Genomic DNA, 16,306 nt, shown 5'->3' on the forward strand with positions numbered 1-16,306 from the left:
CACATTGCAGCAATGTTTTTCAAAAGGAAATATTTCAGATATGAGATAATAACCACAAATCTCAGAGTTCTGCTTTGGATGTCAACTGGAGTTTGTGCCTGAATTATGATTAGTGGGCCAGCAGTAATGAGGCCTTAAGTTTGTTATCTATAGTTTGCCATCTACAGGTCAAGATTTTGAGTAACTGCACATGACTTCAGGTAACCAGAGGACGTATTTTTACTCTGCTGATAAAGACAATATATAGCTAGTCACCTATGGAAAATAATGGTGACTGATGTAGCCAAATTTCATCGTACCTCCTATCAAACTGAAACTGGTGCTCATGTAATGCTACAATGTCTTTGACTCTAAATAGTATGCGTAATTAACTCAATGGTACTAATTTAATTAGGTGGAGCAAAGATAAAAGGCTGTGACGGCTATAAGAATTTCAACCTGTTACCCGCAAGTTAAGCGCACATCTATACAGCAGGCCCTCAACATACTGAATGATGTTACCTTCATATAAGTGTGATACACATGTAGCTATTTCTGGTTTACTCCAGGATATACTCAATTCTTGTAGTGGCAGCTAAATGTTTGCATAAAATTAAATACAAATTCAGCAAAACTCTTATAATTAAATTCCCTTTTCTCAAAATGTAGTTGCACACCCCTTGACCGTGAAGATGTTGGCGTAGTACATGGACAATAATCTCATGAAGGGTGTAATAGTATATGTTGAGAAGTAGTGTGCAACTCTAATACACAATTGGGCAATATGATCTCCACCAATCCTTTTAAATAAGTGGCGATCTTTTTGGCATGCCACACAAATTGAGAAGTGTTCAATCTGCAAATATATTCTTGGTATGGTAGAAAATAAAAAAGTGACTCTGGTGTACAACCATGTTCCCTTATGAGTCAAACTCACCCTGACAACTTCCAGTTCCTTGTTCCTCTGCATAAGCTGTTTTTCCAGTTCCACAATTTTTGACATGGCCTCATTTTCCGTGTCCAACAGCTTTTCAGATAGCTAAAATCATGAAAAAAGTTCTGTAAGAGTCATAACACACTAGCAAGTCATCCACCAATGGTTATCCGCTGTATCTCCAGTGTGATCATAACATGCAGATTAAAGTGACTATGGGTCAAAATGTGACAGGCAGTGACTGGATCCAGACAGATGTAATGGGGGTATGTGTGGTCAAAATAAAGAATCGCGAGGTAGAGCTGACAATCATATTATTACATTGTTTATTCCATTTATTATTTGTTTTATCAGTGTAATTAAAAGTAGGGTCCTCTCATAGTAACATCTAAATGGCTCATGGTCAAACTCTAAATTATTCAGGATCAGTCACCGATTACAAGCTTGTCGGAGTGAAATGCCCAGCATGGGTATCGCAATTCCAGCATACATAGTGTGCCACAACTGATAGTGATTTAAATCATTGAATTTTTATACGGTACAAATGGTTTTGAGAGCTGCACCATCTGTACTAAGATTAATCATATATATTGTTACACACTACTGCATATATTAGATAGTGTTTTTATTGTATTACAAATCATATTGTTTCAAATCATCACAATGCTGGACCACAAACCTTTGCAAAGGTCAAACAGTGATTCCCCAGGTGTCTCTTGTCTTTATTAGTAGTATATGACTTAAAGAGAAAAGGAAAAACCATCGCCCACCTAGTGATTGTGCTTACTGTATGTATAGCGTAGATCACAACTGAGAAGCATGAATGTTGACAAAATGTATACACACAATTGTATTGATCATACGGACACCAGTGCATACACTCATTTCACATCTAGGGACCATTGTATTAATAGTTTGCATTATTTTTAATGCTCTTGGTTTGGTTTACTGCAGCACCCGGTCACCAGAGATTCGATGTTACTAGTCCTAAAATTGCCAGGCCCAACAGCACAACATCCAGTTTAATTGAGTGTGATCCAAAACCTGCTAAATCTGAGGGACTTCCCGACAGAGGTTGTGGGCACAAGCAAAGCCTAGCCCACATCTCTCCACCTCCCAGATCCGAGGGAACATACAATGCGCAGGAGTCTATGTAGCCCACCCGCACCGACCAACCCTACCACACCCAGCAACCCACTGTGGTACCCACTCCCAATCCAAGTACCTCTAAGAAGAAGACTCGCCTGGCAAATGTCGAGATTTCCATAGAAACGTATGCATCTGGGAGGCAGAAATCAGACACAAATAGACTGCCTGCATTTCCAAAGAAACTTACTCTAATGGGCTCTGTTAATATTCTAGACACCAGCCAACCAAGTTGCTCCATAATACGGTAATAGTTTTCAAAGAGATTGTCTTTGATCCAAGTCCCTCAGAACCACCCACCAGCAGGGTTAAGCCACCATATACCCCCCTAAAGCTGGTCAGTTAAACTGTGAACTTAGCAGATCGCGTGGGATCAATCCTACCTTGGCACAATGGTCAGAATAGTATTTTGAGATCTTTGCAATATCCCACTTTTAAACTGATTCCAGGCAGTACATGATCCCCATAGAAATTATAATTACTGCTTCTAAAGAGAATCCACACTCATTCTTCAACCATAACAGCTATGAGTACTGCACAAAAATAAAGCAAGGGCACTTAAAGCATGCTTTTTGTCCTGCAATTCCCAGAATGCACGACTATTTGAAAATTATTAAAACCATAGAGCAAACCTCGGTTTTCAACATGCATGAGTTTGGCATTGGAAAATGAACACGCATCTTGTTCGCAGCCATTACTAGATTAATGTATTCATAGGCTTTGTATAGCGAGCAACGCATAACTGAATTGTTTCAGGGTGCTTGCCAGACACAGGGCTTGTGTGATGGTTGCTTATTGTTTTGAAAATTATAAAAAAGGCTCACTGTGTATGGAAACAGTATTACACATCTTGCATTATGGCGTTCTATGACACCGCCTGATAAATGAAAGCATCTGGACTTGTACTAAAATAAAATCAGTACAACGTGTTTTACCAATCATGGGGAACACCAAGGGCAGGGTTACGTAAACTGTTCATGTGCTGTTAATTTTCAGGGCGGTGCTATTTGGCTTCTTACCATATATGGCAATGGTGTGCGATTTTACCATTCTTCTTACAATGGTCGGTGTTATTTTGCAACTGGAAGAATCGTTGTAAGATTTGTTGTTTTGTTTACTTTGTCAAAATATTAACACAGATTTTTCTTTCTGTAAAAAACTAAAAATACTGACCGATGCAAAGAAAAGGATCTTTGCAATATGTGATATTGTGCTACATAGCTACTTTTTCAAACTGTAGTCATGCAGAGGTTTAACTTAACCAGGGACTTATTAGTGTCAATACATAATCAGACAATTTAATATATGAACTACCACCAAATAATCCTGAGGATTAGATTTGCTGCTGGAGAATTTGTAGCATTTAGTCCTGAAGGAACACCTTCCATACGAGTTCGGTTTTCTCCTTCATTCACGAAATGCGACTTTTTGGTGGCAGGGCTAAACTCTGACATTTGAAGATGGCAGATATCTTACCACTGCCACATTGCTAATGGCATTAATTTAATATCATGAGTGCATAGAACTCACCTCGTGCAGTTTCAGGGGGCAGAAGTGCTTCGCCTTGTCATGCGGAAGTGGAGGGAGGCAAACCAGCAAATTCATAGGGGGAGCTAAGTCAGTGGCTCAGTTTGGTCCTCTGAGCCAATGTGATAGCAGAGCTATCAAAATAGCTAGCACACAAATTATTCAAAAACGCGCTCTGTAAAATTATGGTAGGGATTTTAAAATGTGAAGGTGTTTCTTCAACATTTGGAGGTGATTTAATTTAGTACGTAAAATCACTTCATGGAGTAACATTTATTGAAATTGAAACTTAGAAACATTCATGGGTTCCTCCCCCGCCCTAATGACGATGCCCCGAGAGAACAGTGAGCCGAGAGTTTTTTTTGTGTCCCCTACTTTTGACCAATATTGTTGTAGAAGATAGAGAAACACTATTGCCTACTAAACAATAGACAAAAAGGTTTTAAAAAGTGCAAACTCTTTAACTGAATTACTTAAAGGTGCTTTCAACCTAGGAACATGAGACTGGGTGAAATAACTAGATCTGAATAATCTCAAACAATTTGGTTAAGCGAGGAAGCCGATATTTTAACCCTGATTTCCCGGTTGCCAAATGGTCTTCCGACTTGACAAAGAACGCAGAGCTTAGCAGCAGATTTTCAAGTACATGCCTTGGAACTGCAGAACAAAAACTATCTGAAATGCACCGTTTTAGCAGTTGTTTGAATAAAAAAAAAAAACTGCATTAAAGATGGGAAAGGGCACTACCTGAGATCACGCACCTAAGCCTTTACCAACTGGGCACACTGGCACTGGATCTAACTTCCCTTATAAACTAACCCGGAGCCTAAACTCAATTTAACACCTTGACCGCGGCGCCGATTCCGCACCTGTGCTGGACATTCCAGAACAGGGCGTGGTCGTGACGGAACCGTCCCGTCATCAGCACAGCTCAGCCGTGACTGGTGACGGAACGGTTCCGTCACCAGCATCGAAGGGGTTAAACTCAGGTTGCCCTGCACCAACCCCGCGGGGGACACAATAGATTTTGGAAGCTAAATGCATGGTTTTGGTGCCCTTACCATAGACCTTGGATCATGAACAATACTTCCTCTCAATGTCCCCACTCCTACAGGACTATTTTAGTAGATTAGGTAGAAGGAGAAATCTGGCAAATGGGTTTTAAATTGGCACTTGAAAATACAGTGCATAAATGGGATTATTTTTAAGAAACACAATACTTCCTGGTTACACAATGTGCAAAGGAAAGGTTCTCTCTAGTTTTTATAGAGCACGTCAGTGATGAAGGGTTGAGGTCAGGGATGAAATTTCATAACCAATCTAACAAATCTCATGTGTGACGACTATTGTAAAGTATTTTGTTAAATAAGTCTGTGCTTGTTAAAAAGTGCTCAAACACCGGGCCCGTCTACCTGCATTTACATGCTAGGGTCTACCTGCATTTACGTGCTAGGAAGATGAAGGTGAGGGTCCTTTTCATGACCTGCTGACAAGGGTGGAGAGCAGGCTTGCTTATTGGTCACGCTTCAGCCTCTCTTTGGAACAGGAAGTGTTTTCTTCGATTAAAAGTAAGTTCCTAAGCATCGCCAGAAATAGGTCATGTGAGGGTTAAAATGCTTCCAAAACGCCAAATACATAGAGAGAAAGCCGAAAAGCTCCTAACACCGCCATCTTTTGACAATGATATTTTCAGCTTTGGTGGTTAGGCTCTAAGGGTCAGGAAAAGAGTTTCAACCAGGCACCTGCCACCCATCTAGATGCTTTTGTTGGCAGCCCCCACACCCATCAAGGGGTCTACACAGGATATTAAAAGTGAAGTTCCTCTCGCTTTAAGTAAGCAGGCTGCAGTGTCTGTCAGAGCTGGGCAAGCTTGGATTGCCCACAAGACTTTGGCAATAGTTAAGCAATAGCAAAAAACTTTCTGATATGAAATTACATGAGAAATATTTTCTTCCAGTTCTTCAACTCTTTCCAGTGCCGCATTCTTGGTTTCAGCATCTTCAAGCAGTGCGCCCACGTCAAACACGTTGTCCAAGTATGCCTGAATCTGGACTTGCAGCTTGTCGCTCTCCGTGTGTTTCAGCTTCTAAAAGTCAGAAACAGGTACAATAGTGAGTTATGCAGACAAACAATCCATTGCAGACTTCTGGATCTTGAAACAGGAAAGGTACAAAATATTCTGGTGGGCTTTTATATCGACTTGAATGTAGTTACGTGCCATATAGATCACTGGAGTTAATAAAATCAATGCACACAGCGCATCAGCACATGGACCACTCATCAACCACCCATGGATTTTACTAACGTCTGCAATAGGTCTTAGAAGTACATTTTCGGAACTGTTGTTTTCTGTTGAAGAGTAGCCGAGACATCACACACACCAAACACCTGCACTAGGAATCAAGTAGGACACAGCGCTTTCCATAAATACTGAGTATTCAGTAGCAATCCAATAGCATTACATTACACCTGCAGCAGGAAGGGGAAATGGTAGGTTATTTATTAACTGCACCATCCAGGCTACACATGGTAATAAAGCAAAGGGCGTGTTATAGGTACTGCGGTCTATGTGTCACACCTTTACTTCTAAGCATAAACTAGGAAAAGAATAAACATCTGAGCGTGCAACGCGAACCATTGGCTGTGTGCCACCATTACCATACTGTGTACTGCGCTTGTGCCACAAAAGAAAATTTTATATTTAATGCACACTTGGTTTGCATCAAACCAACCATGACACTGCCAGTGCCAGAAAATACTTATGACAATGTTTATGTCATAGGTACCATTACCTCAACGACCATTACTGTGAAATACCATCACTTCAATAATTTCACCTAGCTAAGCCATTACTTTGATGTTATCTTCCGTATACTCAAATCACAACTATGTTGACATCCCAGCGACTTAAGACCCTCGCAGTTGAGTAGTGCGCCTTAAAAAAACCCTGATTGATTAACCCCTTCGGCGCTCATGACGAGCTGAGCTCGTCATGAGTTGTGCCGCTCGCACGCTGATGACGAGCTCAGCTCGTCATGTAACGCGGCTTTTTTCAAAAAGCCGCGTAGCGCAAAAATAGCCGCCGCACGCATGCGGTTAACAGTCCAAACTACCATCATCATCAGCTCTCAAAACAGCTATGAGTAGGCCTAATCTAACCCTGAATCAGATTTACTTCTATTTTTTTAACTTGCCTTACTGTAGCCCTAATCTAACAATAACCCTGTAGAAAATAAAAAAGGCCATATTCTATGCCAAACCTAAACTAAATAAACCTTGTCCTAATCTTCACGTTAACCCTAATCTAAAGTACACTAAATTCAGTTAAATGTCATTAATTTAAAAAAAGGTTACCAGTTGTGTCGAAGTAGGGTAAATTCAAGATACTAGCCTGTAGAAGCAAGTCTGCTGACGTTATAGTGCGCTACTGCGCTGGGCCTCTGCACCACTCTACCTACCATGCTACAAAAGGACCGGGAAAAGGCGGGTGGTATTTCAAGCGCTCCAGTGGCCTCTGTTGTACACACCTGTATCCTAAACACTCCTGGCACAGGTATAATATACACAAAGGGGCTCCATACTACACCTATCTTATCACACTAACGCTAGAATGGAGCTCTGGAAGCTCAGCACCACACCTACCATGAAATACTTGCACTACGAAAGGCACACTTTTATTATGCATCTCCAAACTCAGCATCGTTAAGAGGCCATCCAGTGTAGAGAAAAAGAATGATCTTTAACCAGCCCAATGTTGATAGCACTCACCAATAAAAGGCATTTTAGAATGTTCCTTTGTTTGATGATATCAGTTTGGGTTTTGAGACCTAGTCTGAAATCATCCACCGGTTCGGCTCTTTCAGTTAACAATAGTGAAACATTGTGATTCTGAAGTTCTAAGATGTGGTCAACAAAGAAGCATGATAAAGAAAATGCTCACCTATTGAAGGAAAGGGGATTGAAATTAAAAGATACTCACATCCAAATACTCATCCAGTCCTAGTTTTGTAAATTCAAATTGCAGATGAACTCGAAAATTCATATCTTCAACAGAATGGACGACAATGTTGATGAACTGCATGCACGCCACCTGAAAGACAACCAAATAAGCAAACCATTGAGAAAAGATGGGAGGGAAACAGATGATTCAGCAAAATGACCGTAAATGCTGGATCCCAAAATACAAATGTAACATTTGAAAACCACGGTAACTGTTTGCACAAATAAAGTATTAATTGTATTTAAAACTATTGGTTGAATTGGTTGGTAATCAGATACAATTACTATTGCTAAGGTTACTGTGAATATATCAGCCCTTTTCAGTATTAGGCTTTCCACCTCCATCCCACATGCCCTCTTCAGACTTCTTTCAAAAACCGAACAATACCCAGATAGGTTCTATCACACCAAGGGCGTCACCGCTAGCGAGCCTAGATTGCTCCTACATGCCACAGGATTGTCTCGCATAGAGGTGGTATGGAGGGAGACAAGATGTCACTGCATTGGTTCTGGCTATCACAAAGATTTTTCGTTCAATTCGTGTGATTTACTTGTGCAAATTTCGAAGCACGTAAGATAGATATCATATCTACTCACAGAAAAATTATTGTGAATCGACTCAGAAGGTTAAGATCTATGCTTTTCACCACCAAAGGTAAGAAAAAAAATATCCCTTCCAACTTTAATTCTCACCTTTTCATGTTTAACTCATGGAATCACTTTTCTACAGAAGTCACGTGAGATAAGAACAGATAAAGCAATATTTTGGTTTAAAAGATAACATAAAGTTTGTCATAAAAAACTTATTATGTAAACAGACGGGCACATTTGCTTTCAGCACTGGCTTGAGAACCTGGAACAAAGAAGGGGCTTTGGGTTTGTTTATATCAGATTTTGATTTTTCTCAACTAGGTCTGAAAGATTTGCAGCTTCAAAACTGAAAATAGAAAGCCCACCATAGTATCTCTAACTGAAAGACAAAGGAGACAAATGGGGCTTAACAACAACTTTGACCTGAAATCGATGGACTTCCAACAAATAAGGCAGCGAAGGACATCAAAGGTTTTTCTCACCTTCATTTTGGAACATATTCCAGTAAGACGCTGCGAAACTGTGTGTGTTAGATTCACGAGTGCTGCACAATGAGAGAATTCTATGTTCTAGAACTAGGAGAACCAGCCTTTTAAAATGACCAATAAGGAGTAGAAAAAAAAAAAGCTCAGAGCAATTTGCAGGTCAGGCGATTCTAGTGGGGTCCTGTGCTCCTGCGACAGCTGGAGGTTGGAAAGTCAAACTTGTGTAACTAAAAGGCAAGACCTAGGTTATGTCTTTTCAACAAGTTGTGTTATCTGTGAAATGATGGTACACACTGTATGGATGGTTGTCACCCCTTGCACTTGCATGTGTGAAGCACCACAGCAATTATGAGAAGAACTTCTTGCTATGCAGAGAAGGAGGCAAGACCCCAGCAACATCCCTCTGGGGTGAGAAACATGGTCCAAAGTTCAAAGAGATTTTCGTACTGAGCAAATTCGTAATACTACTTACGAGGCTGCCCTAACTTGCGTCTAATAGATCTGTTAGTGTTACTACTGTGCGCTGGTAGCCAGGTGTCATCATTAAGCTAGCAGGTGAGGAAATCACGAAATGTCAATGGCACTGGTATAGACTTTGCTCGTTTTCCAAGACAGAACTTAAGGAGATAGCTCCTGGGAACTGATAACATCCTTGTACAATTTATGTACCCTGCCATCATTAAAACCTTGGTTTGTATTTTACAAGTGCCTCCAGATGTCACAGTCCTTCTTTCATCTAGAATAGATTGTTTTTGCTAGGGTAGTCCAGTGTAAAAAAAAACAAATAAACAAAAGAAATCAGGACAACGAATCACCCTATGATTATTCGGTCAAAAATTTCAGAAACTATATAATAGAGTCTATAATGCACATGAAGCAATGAGGCTGTAGACAATGGGAGGACATTTGGAAAAATGTAATTTGGTGATAACATATGTGGATAAATGTGCTGGCTGATGGAAAGGCCTGAACAACGTGAAACAATTTGTGATGCTTTTAAATAGTGTATGGGTTAGGTCAATGTCCAGAGCCGAGCTACTCGATTATTGTTGCATATATGCTGTATTGAATTGGATTAGCCAACACAGAGTAATATTTGGTGGCAGTGGAAGACATCACTGTGTGACTACCTTTGGAGGGTTTTTCTCTATCTGTCAGGGTTCAGGAACATCTTAATCCGGTGATCTTGTCTGAAAACTCCTTGCAGGGCCATATATTAGTTAAAGTATGGTACGGAGAAAGAAGCTGAACTGAAAACTCGATAATTCGATGATTAAAAGTTAATTATTCATTAAAACGTGCGAGGAAAAACTCTGGACCAAAAAGACAAACAAATTGTTCCTAGACTCCCTATCAGGAGGAAGAAAGGAGGATCCCTTGGGCACACGTGTACAGGTAGTCAAGCCAGATGGATAATTTTTAGGCGTTGAATGACTTCACTTACTTCACTACGCATTAAGCACGACTTTGTTCTTGAGTTGTGCATTTTTAAGTTGCCTTTAAGACATCAAGGTAGAGTTGGGATCTGAAGCATGATAACCCCACACATAATGAAAATGGCTACAAGGGGATCTGCCTCCAGCTCATATTAGAGGCACTGAACTTTCCACTTGCAACATAGGTATCAAAGGATCTGTTCTATTGGTGTTCACTGGCAGTGAACCAGGTGACTATCTAAAGTCAATGGTTAGGTCCACTGGCGTAACGAAAAGTGAGGGGGCCTCCCTGAACGGTACTTAAGGGGGTCCCCTCCGGGCTCAATCAGGAGCTGTCCCGCCCAGAGTTCAGTGCCGAGGGGGCCCTTGGAGCTAGGGGCCCCACCGCACCGCGTGGGCTGCGGGGGCCTGTGTTACACCCCTGGTTAGGTCCATGCGGAGAACAGACTGTGGGTTGTTTGAGTGGGTTCCCTGTCAATATTCCCAGCACTGAGCCCATTCCTTAAAGAGATGCTGCTTCTTAGACTCTATGTTGCTCCTTTTAACAGAGCAGAAACATGTACACTGTATTATACATTTTCTAAAGTTCTCAGACTCTTTTTAGATGCCTCATCCACGACAGGCATAGTGCATTGAAGGTCAAAAATATAATAACACTAAATACTCATCCGCTAATCCAGCTTGGTTAAAATGAATTCAGTGACATACAGTGCAAGCAAAGGCATTGTTGCTTACTTAGGGGTAAGAAATAAGGACTTCCAGCCTACCCACAAAAAGCAATGTGATAATGACACACATTCTAGCCATTTACTTTCAACTGTGGGGTTCTTTCACTCTTGAAGAAAAATAAAGACCATATACATCACGTTTATTAGAGGGGAAATCAATGTGACTGCTGTTTGTCACACACTCCGCTGAGCATTGCTTACCATGAAGTCGATGTTATTGTCCTCATTCCTGAAGTGCTCCATCAATTTTTCAAAGCGCTGCTTCTCAGCGCAAACCTGGGGAGCAAAAGAACAACGCTGTCAGGCAGCACTGAGCAAACAGAAAGAGCTAAGAAGGCTTTCAACTGAGTCGAAGCACAAACATTGCACATAAACCTTCCCAAGTGTTCAAATTCCATCATGGTCACAGACCGGCTCTGCCGCTCACGCAAACACACACTCGGCACACTCCACTGTAATGTCTATGGATTTGCCAGTCACACTGTTTACTTCCAGAAACAACTGTGTCTTATTAGGAGAAGGACTTCATCTTGCAAGTTCTCCAAGAATGTCTCAGTGGTAGCTTGACACTGCATGCCGGTGGTTGTCTGGTTCGTACTTTGGCAGTAGCCGATGGAAGTCTTGTCCTTCAAGGATACCACTCGATATCATGTTACGGAGTTTGAACTAAGATCAACCTTTTGGCAAACTCATTCCTAGGCTTGTGTCCAAAACAGCATTCAAGTCAGGCCCACCCCTTACATGTTAAACACCTGCTAAATCTGTTTGAGAGAGAGTTTAAACACGCGCTAAGTGGACTCATCAGTGTGCATTCGCCGCAGATTAAACTCTGCTATGTGTATATAACTGAACAAGACACAGGCTCTCCAGCTTGGACCACCCAAGAATTAATAAGAAGTGAAACCATGAAGCTCAAAGGAAGATGGCCTCCTCCCAATTCAGACTGTTGACAGAAAGAAGCTTAAGGTCATATTTATGGATAAAAAAGCTGACATCCCAACACCAAACACACTAAATACAAAATATCCTGTTAAAGCAAAGTACCTCACCTGACCAAGCAGGATTAAGCAGCTCAAATACTGCCTGTGGATGCAGCTTTGTTTCTGGTGAGCAAGATCTATTGTTCGAAATTATTTAAGTATTAACCAGTCATACACTTCAACGTGCTGAATGTTACTTAGAACTGTCAGGGCAGGAGACTCTGAAGGCGTTTTTGTTCCAATATCCTTCGAATTACTGTAACAGTGTTTATCTGATGTAACTTGTAATGCAACGATCCTAAATGTAAAGCGCTCTGATAACCATCTTGGGTCAAGTCCGCGCTATATAAAACTTTATAAATAAATAAATAAATGTAACATTATAATATGTCAGTATGGTATAAAGTGTGATTAGGGTTAACAATATTCGATAAGGAGTGCGGGTATTTACAGACATGCAGGTAGAGGGAGCCAGGGTGGTGGGAGATAATTTATTAATTCCTTTTAAATTATAATATGAGACGTATACAGTGTTATTACAACCTAATAGGGTAACTGCACTGCTTATCTTAAATGACTTAACCCAGTATGCTTTTCATACACACTGCTAGGGGACATTTTACCCGCAAACCTGTCTCCCACTAGCTTTATGTAAGGAACACACTTACTTATTAAAGTTGTGTTATAAAATTTCAAGAAATGTTCCCAAATTCCACAAAGCACTAAATGTAGGTATTCTGCTAGTATATGTACAATTTCAACTGGGTCTAATACTGACCCAAAATCCCTCTTGACACTTTGGCGTAGTGGTAGCACCTGGGTGCTGGAGTAACCACACCCTGTCCTTCAAATAATGCACAGTCTAATCGGGTGCCTGACAAGGTATGGATATGTGTTGTGGCCTGGAGAAAGCAACAGAAGTCCCCCTGCAACTCCCAAGGGACATCTAGGCTTTCAAACAAAAGCAGGCCTCAGTCTACGGGTCCTCTGAGAGCAATGCCATTTTCTGCCTAACTACCACCTTTCGAATCCTGCTAAAAGTCTCATAAGTATGACAGGTTTCTCCAAAGTTTTACTCGTTACACCTTTCCCATGAGTCTTGCAATTAAAAGATTCTGCCAAAAAGGGACAGCAGTGCATTGAGAAACATGCATTTACACAGGGCTATACAGAGCCGCTAGGTCCAGAAACTGCTCAAATGTTTACCTCGAGTATGTTAACTCACGGTATGTGCCATCAACACTGCAACCATGTTACGAAGGGTAAAACCAAGAAAGACACACAGGACATGGCGTGTGGGGCACATAATTATAATAAGTACATACAGGACATAACACATCCCTTCCCTTCAAAGATATATATGATAATTAAATTAAACCTTAAGACAATTACTCTTAAGCATATCGGAGGTAAAAGAAAGGTGTGCTAACAGAATTTTCCAAGGCTACATAAAAAAGAATATAAAGCAAAAGATATATCACTAACACATTTATTACTTTGATTGAAAATAGAATTACTAAAATAATGTAAGTTTTAATGAAGGCATCCCATTAAAGGCATTACTTTTTACTATAAAAGCAAAGGTTCCCTCTGGTGGTTTCAGCAATGAATCGGATGAGGGTATCTCCGACAAGTTAACTATGCCAAATTGTTCATGTGTGTACTTCCAAAATCTGAGACCCCAAAATCCACACAAGTAGAATCAGTATGTTATTCCGCAAATTGAACACACATTGTCCCTGTGGCTCATCACATACTCTATAAATGATATTCTTAATTTGCTTGCATTGCTATACTCTTCTCAAATTTCAAACTGAAGCATCTTGCGTGACAACACTTGGTGGATTAACTTTAACAAACTTCAATGGAGGAGGAGCCTCGCTAGCAACCAAGATGGCCGCATAGGCTCCCGGCTCCGCCGACCTCTCACTCCCGCCGGAATATCCTGATATTTATCCTGTTCTTGCACCCAGCCACAGTGTGTATGAACCTGCCGTGAGATTAATGGTGCTTTCCCGAGATCTCTAATTGCTCGGCTGACGAAGATATGTCGAGTGGAAGTTTGCGGCCTAGATTTGCCCAGAAGCCGGGGTCTCGAGTACTGGCCCATTTCAGTTCAACAACATCAGCTGTGGTGGTGTCATTGGGTCCGGTCTCCCGAAGTGGGGGAAAGAAAAAATTTTCCTCGCTTTTTCGGATTGATGTGATGATGGTTGGCTGCCTTGCTGAAAGTCGGAGGAGGGGTGACAAATCAACGCTTACAGCTGTGGACGGGGGCCCTTCCCGGTGACCCGGTAACGGGCCTGCTGGTGTTCGCTGGGTTTGGATCTCCGCCAGCGTTGGCGGCCCTACGATATCATCGAAACAACCGATAAGTCTCCCTCTGCAATCGACCGTTCCCTAATCGCCCGTCCCTCTCTGAGACATCGAGCCTGCCGGAAGAAGCGATCATGATGGACACCGATCGAAGAGCGGTGGAACGGAATGTGGGTGATCCGTCGCTACGAACTGTGTTGGCAGCCATTGAATCAATTCATGTGTACGTTGACGACCGCATTCAGACGATGATGGCGCGCTTGGCTGAGATGGAACGAATTGGACCGGACCCTACTCCACTACAAGAAACAGCGACAACCGAGACACCCAATATGGCCACTCTGATGAAGGAAATAGACCCCCTATCGTGTGAGGTATCGGAGCCTTTGACCAGTGTTTGACAATATACACAAGCTTGATGCCACCAAGGGATTGTTTAACCTACGATCGTTGCCGACTATGGAAGGACTAATTGATGTTCCCACTCCAGAACCTTTTGACGAGAATTGTTATCGGAATGAAACTGCGCCACTTCCCTATGCATCTGAGCCGCTAAGATGGCGGACGATTCAACGCTGGGAGTTCATAACGGGGAAGGGAGTCTCTGGACCTGACGATGTTCACGGCACTATCGTTCTACTACTTTGTCTTGCATTGAGTTCTATCACAGTCTTTTCATACTCGGACTGTCCTGTGGAAGAGGTGGTTTATCCGGAGGGTACTCATGTGTCTGATCGGGTGGGGCAAGGATGAGATCGAAGGACTGGGTTTGACTCAAGTATCGATGGGCATGGGATCTGCTAAACTTATGCAATAGTAAGGCTGGGTGGTGTTTGAAGATCCCCTTGTTGAGATACATATTTGCTATCTGATAGATTTCTTGACTTCACTTTGGGGATCCATGGTTCTGGCGGGGGGAGGGGCGACCGGGAGCCTGTACGAACATGCCCTCCTCCACTTCTCTTCTCTACTTCGGTAGATTCTTCTTTTAGAACCTTGTTAGTTGGGGCGACAGGCACGCTGCTACTGGGGGTTAGGCGATAGCCGTTTGCAGGGGTGCAGGGTGGGGGGATGGGTTTATTGTTTTCGCCCATATGGTTTTTTCTCCCTTTTTTTTTTCTCAGTCTTTCCTTGACTCGTAATATTGGCGAAATATCCTGACTTTGATCCTTAACCTCTAATATCTGGTTGCCATGATTCTCCTGCCGTTTCGATTTTATGGGAGGGAAGGTATTGAGGACCCGCAACTAAACTGTTAACCGATTATACTGATGCACATTTTGTTTTGTACTTAATTGTGCGAGCCTCTCGAGTATATTTGTCGCTCTACGTCTATCCTGTTTTTTGTACCAATTCACCCAGTCATTATTGGATGTATGTATGGCACCCGATATGTCTGTTTATTTTTTTTGCTTTAAATTAATAAAAAGAAATATAAAAAAAAAAACAACTTCAATGGTTTGCCATGCTTAGCACATCCTTTCTTTATGATTCTGACTCAATCTCCCACTGCAATATCTGAAACCTGGATTCTACTTATCGAACTTCTTCTGTTTTTGTTGTCTGCTTGTTAAACCACCATGGACACAACTAAGAAATAGTCTCTTAACCTTTAAGTAGCTTAAACAGACTACTCTCAGTAGTACTGTGAGGTGTAATCCGACACAGCCATAACTAACCTAAGAAACTCCTCCCAGTTAAAGCAATTTGTTCTTTCCCAGGCCAAATTCTCCCTAAGAACTCAATTGACTCTCCACATGACCAGTGTATTAAAGATAATACAAAGCTGTGGTTATGAGAAATGGTAGACGCACGCAGAGAGGTAAGTCTTCTTTATTCGCACTATGACATGCAGCTACCTCTTTGAACCATCGCACCACTAAACTCCAGCTTGAGTGGTGTGCATGCTAGGAAATGTAAAACAAAGGGCGGCGCAAGGAACATGGCTAACGGGACACTTAATTATAATAAATACATTCAGGATATAACAGCATGCAAATAAAATTCATGAATGTTTATGGTTTCAGTGTTCGCATTGAGGCCACATCTACTGGCTTTGCCAATGATTGTTTTTGCTTTCTTTTTATGATGGCTTCACTTGGCCTGGTTTTTTCCTTGAGTGCTTTTCTTGGGCCTGTGTGGCACAGATTAGTGGTAAAACAGCTAAGTACCAGAACTTTCACTT

At 41.6% G+C, this 16,306-nt stretch overlaps 1 protein-coding gene across 9 annotated transcripts in view; it reads right to left on the reverse strand.

Moving 5' to 3' along the window:
* Window positions 1-16,306, reverse strand: part of FMNL2 (formin like 2) — a 569,063-nt gene that overhangs the window by 91,891 nt on the left and 460,866 nt on the right. For all 9 annotated transcript variants that reach the window (XR_013608767.1, XR_013608766.1, XM_078681739.1 and 6 more), the window contains 4 exons: window positions 11,027-11,101; window positions 7,566-7,676; window positions 5,523-5,672; window positions 917-1,018 (listed from right to left, as the gene is read on the reverse strand). Coding sequence is in view for 7 of the 9 variants with exons in the window: in XM_078681739.1 (XP_078537865.1) it covers window positions 917-1,018; window positions 5,523-5,672; window positions 7,566-7,676; window positions 11,027-11,101 (438 nt within the window). In the remaining 2 variants the exon portion in view is untranslated. The remainder of the gene's footprint in view (window positions 1-916; window positions 1,019-5,522; window positions 5,673-7,565; window positions 7,677-11,026; window positions 11,102-16,306) is intronic.

This window comes from Lissotriton helveticus, chromosome 3_1 (genome assembly GCF_964261635.1).
Source record: "Lissotriton helveticus chromosome 3_1, aLisHel1.1, whole genome shotgun sequence".
NCBI lineage: Eukaryota > Metazoa > Chordata > Amphibia > Caudata > Salamandridae > Lissotriton > Lissotriton helveticus.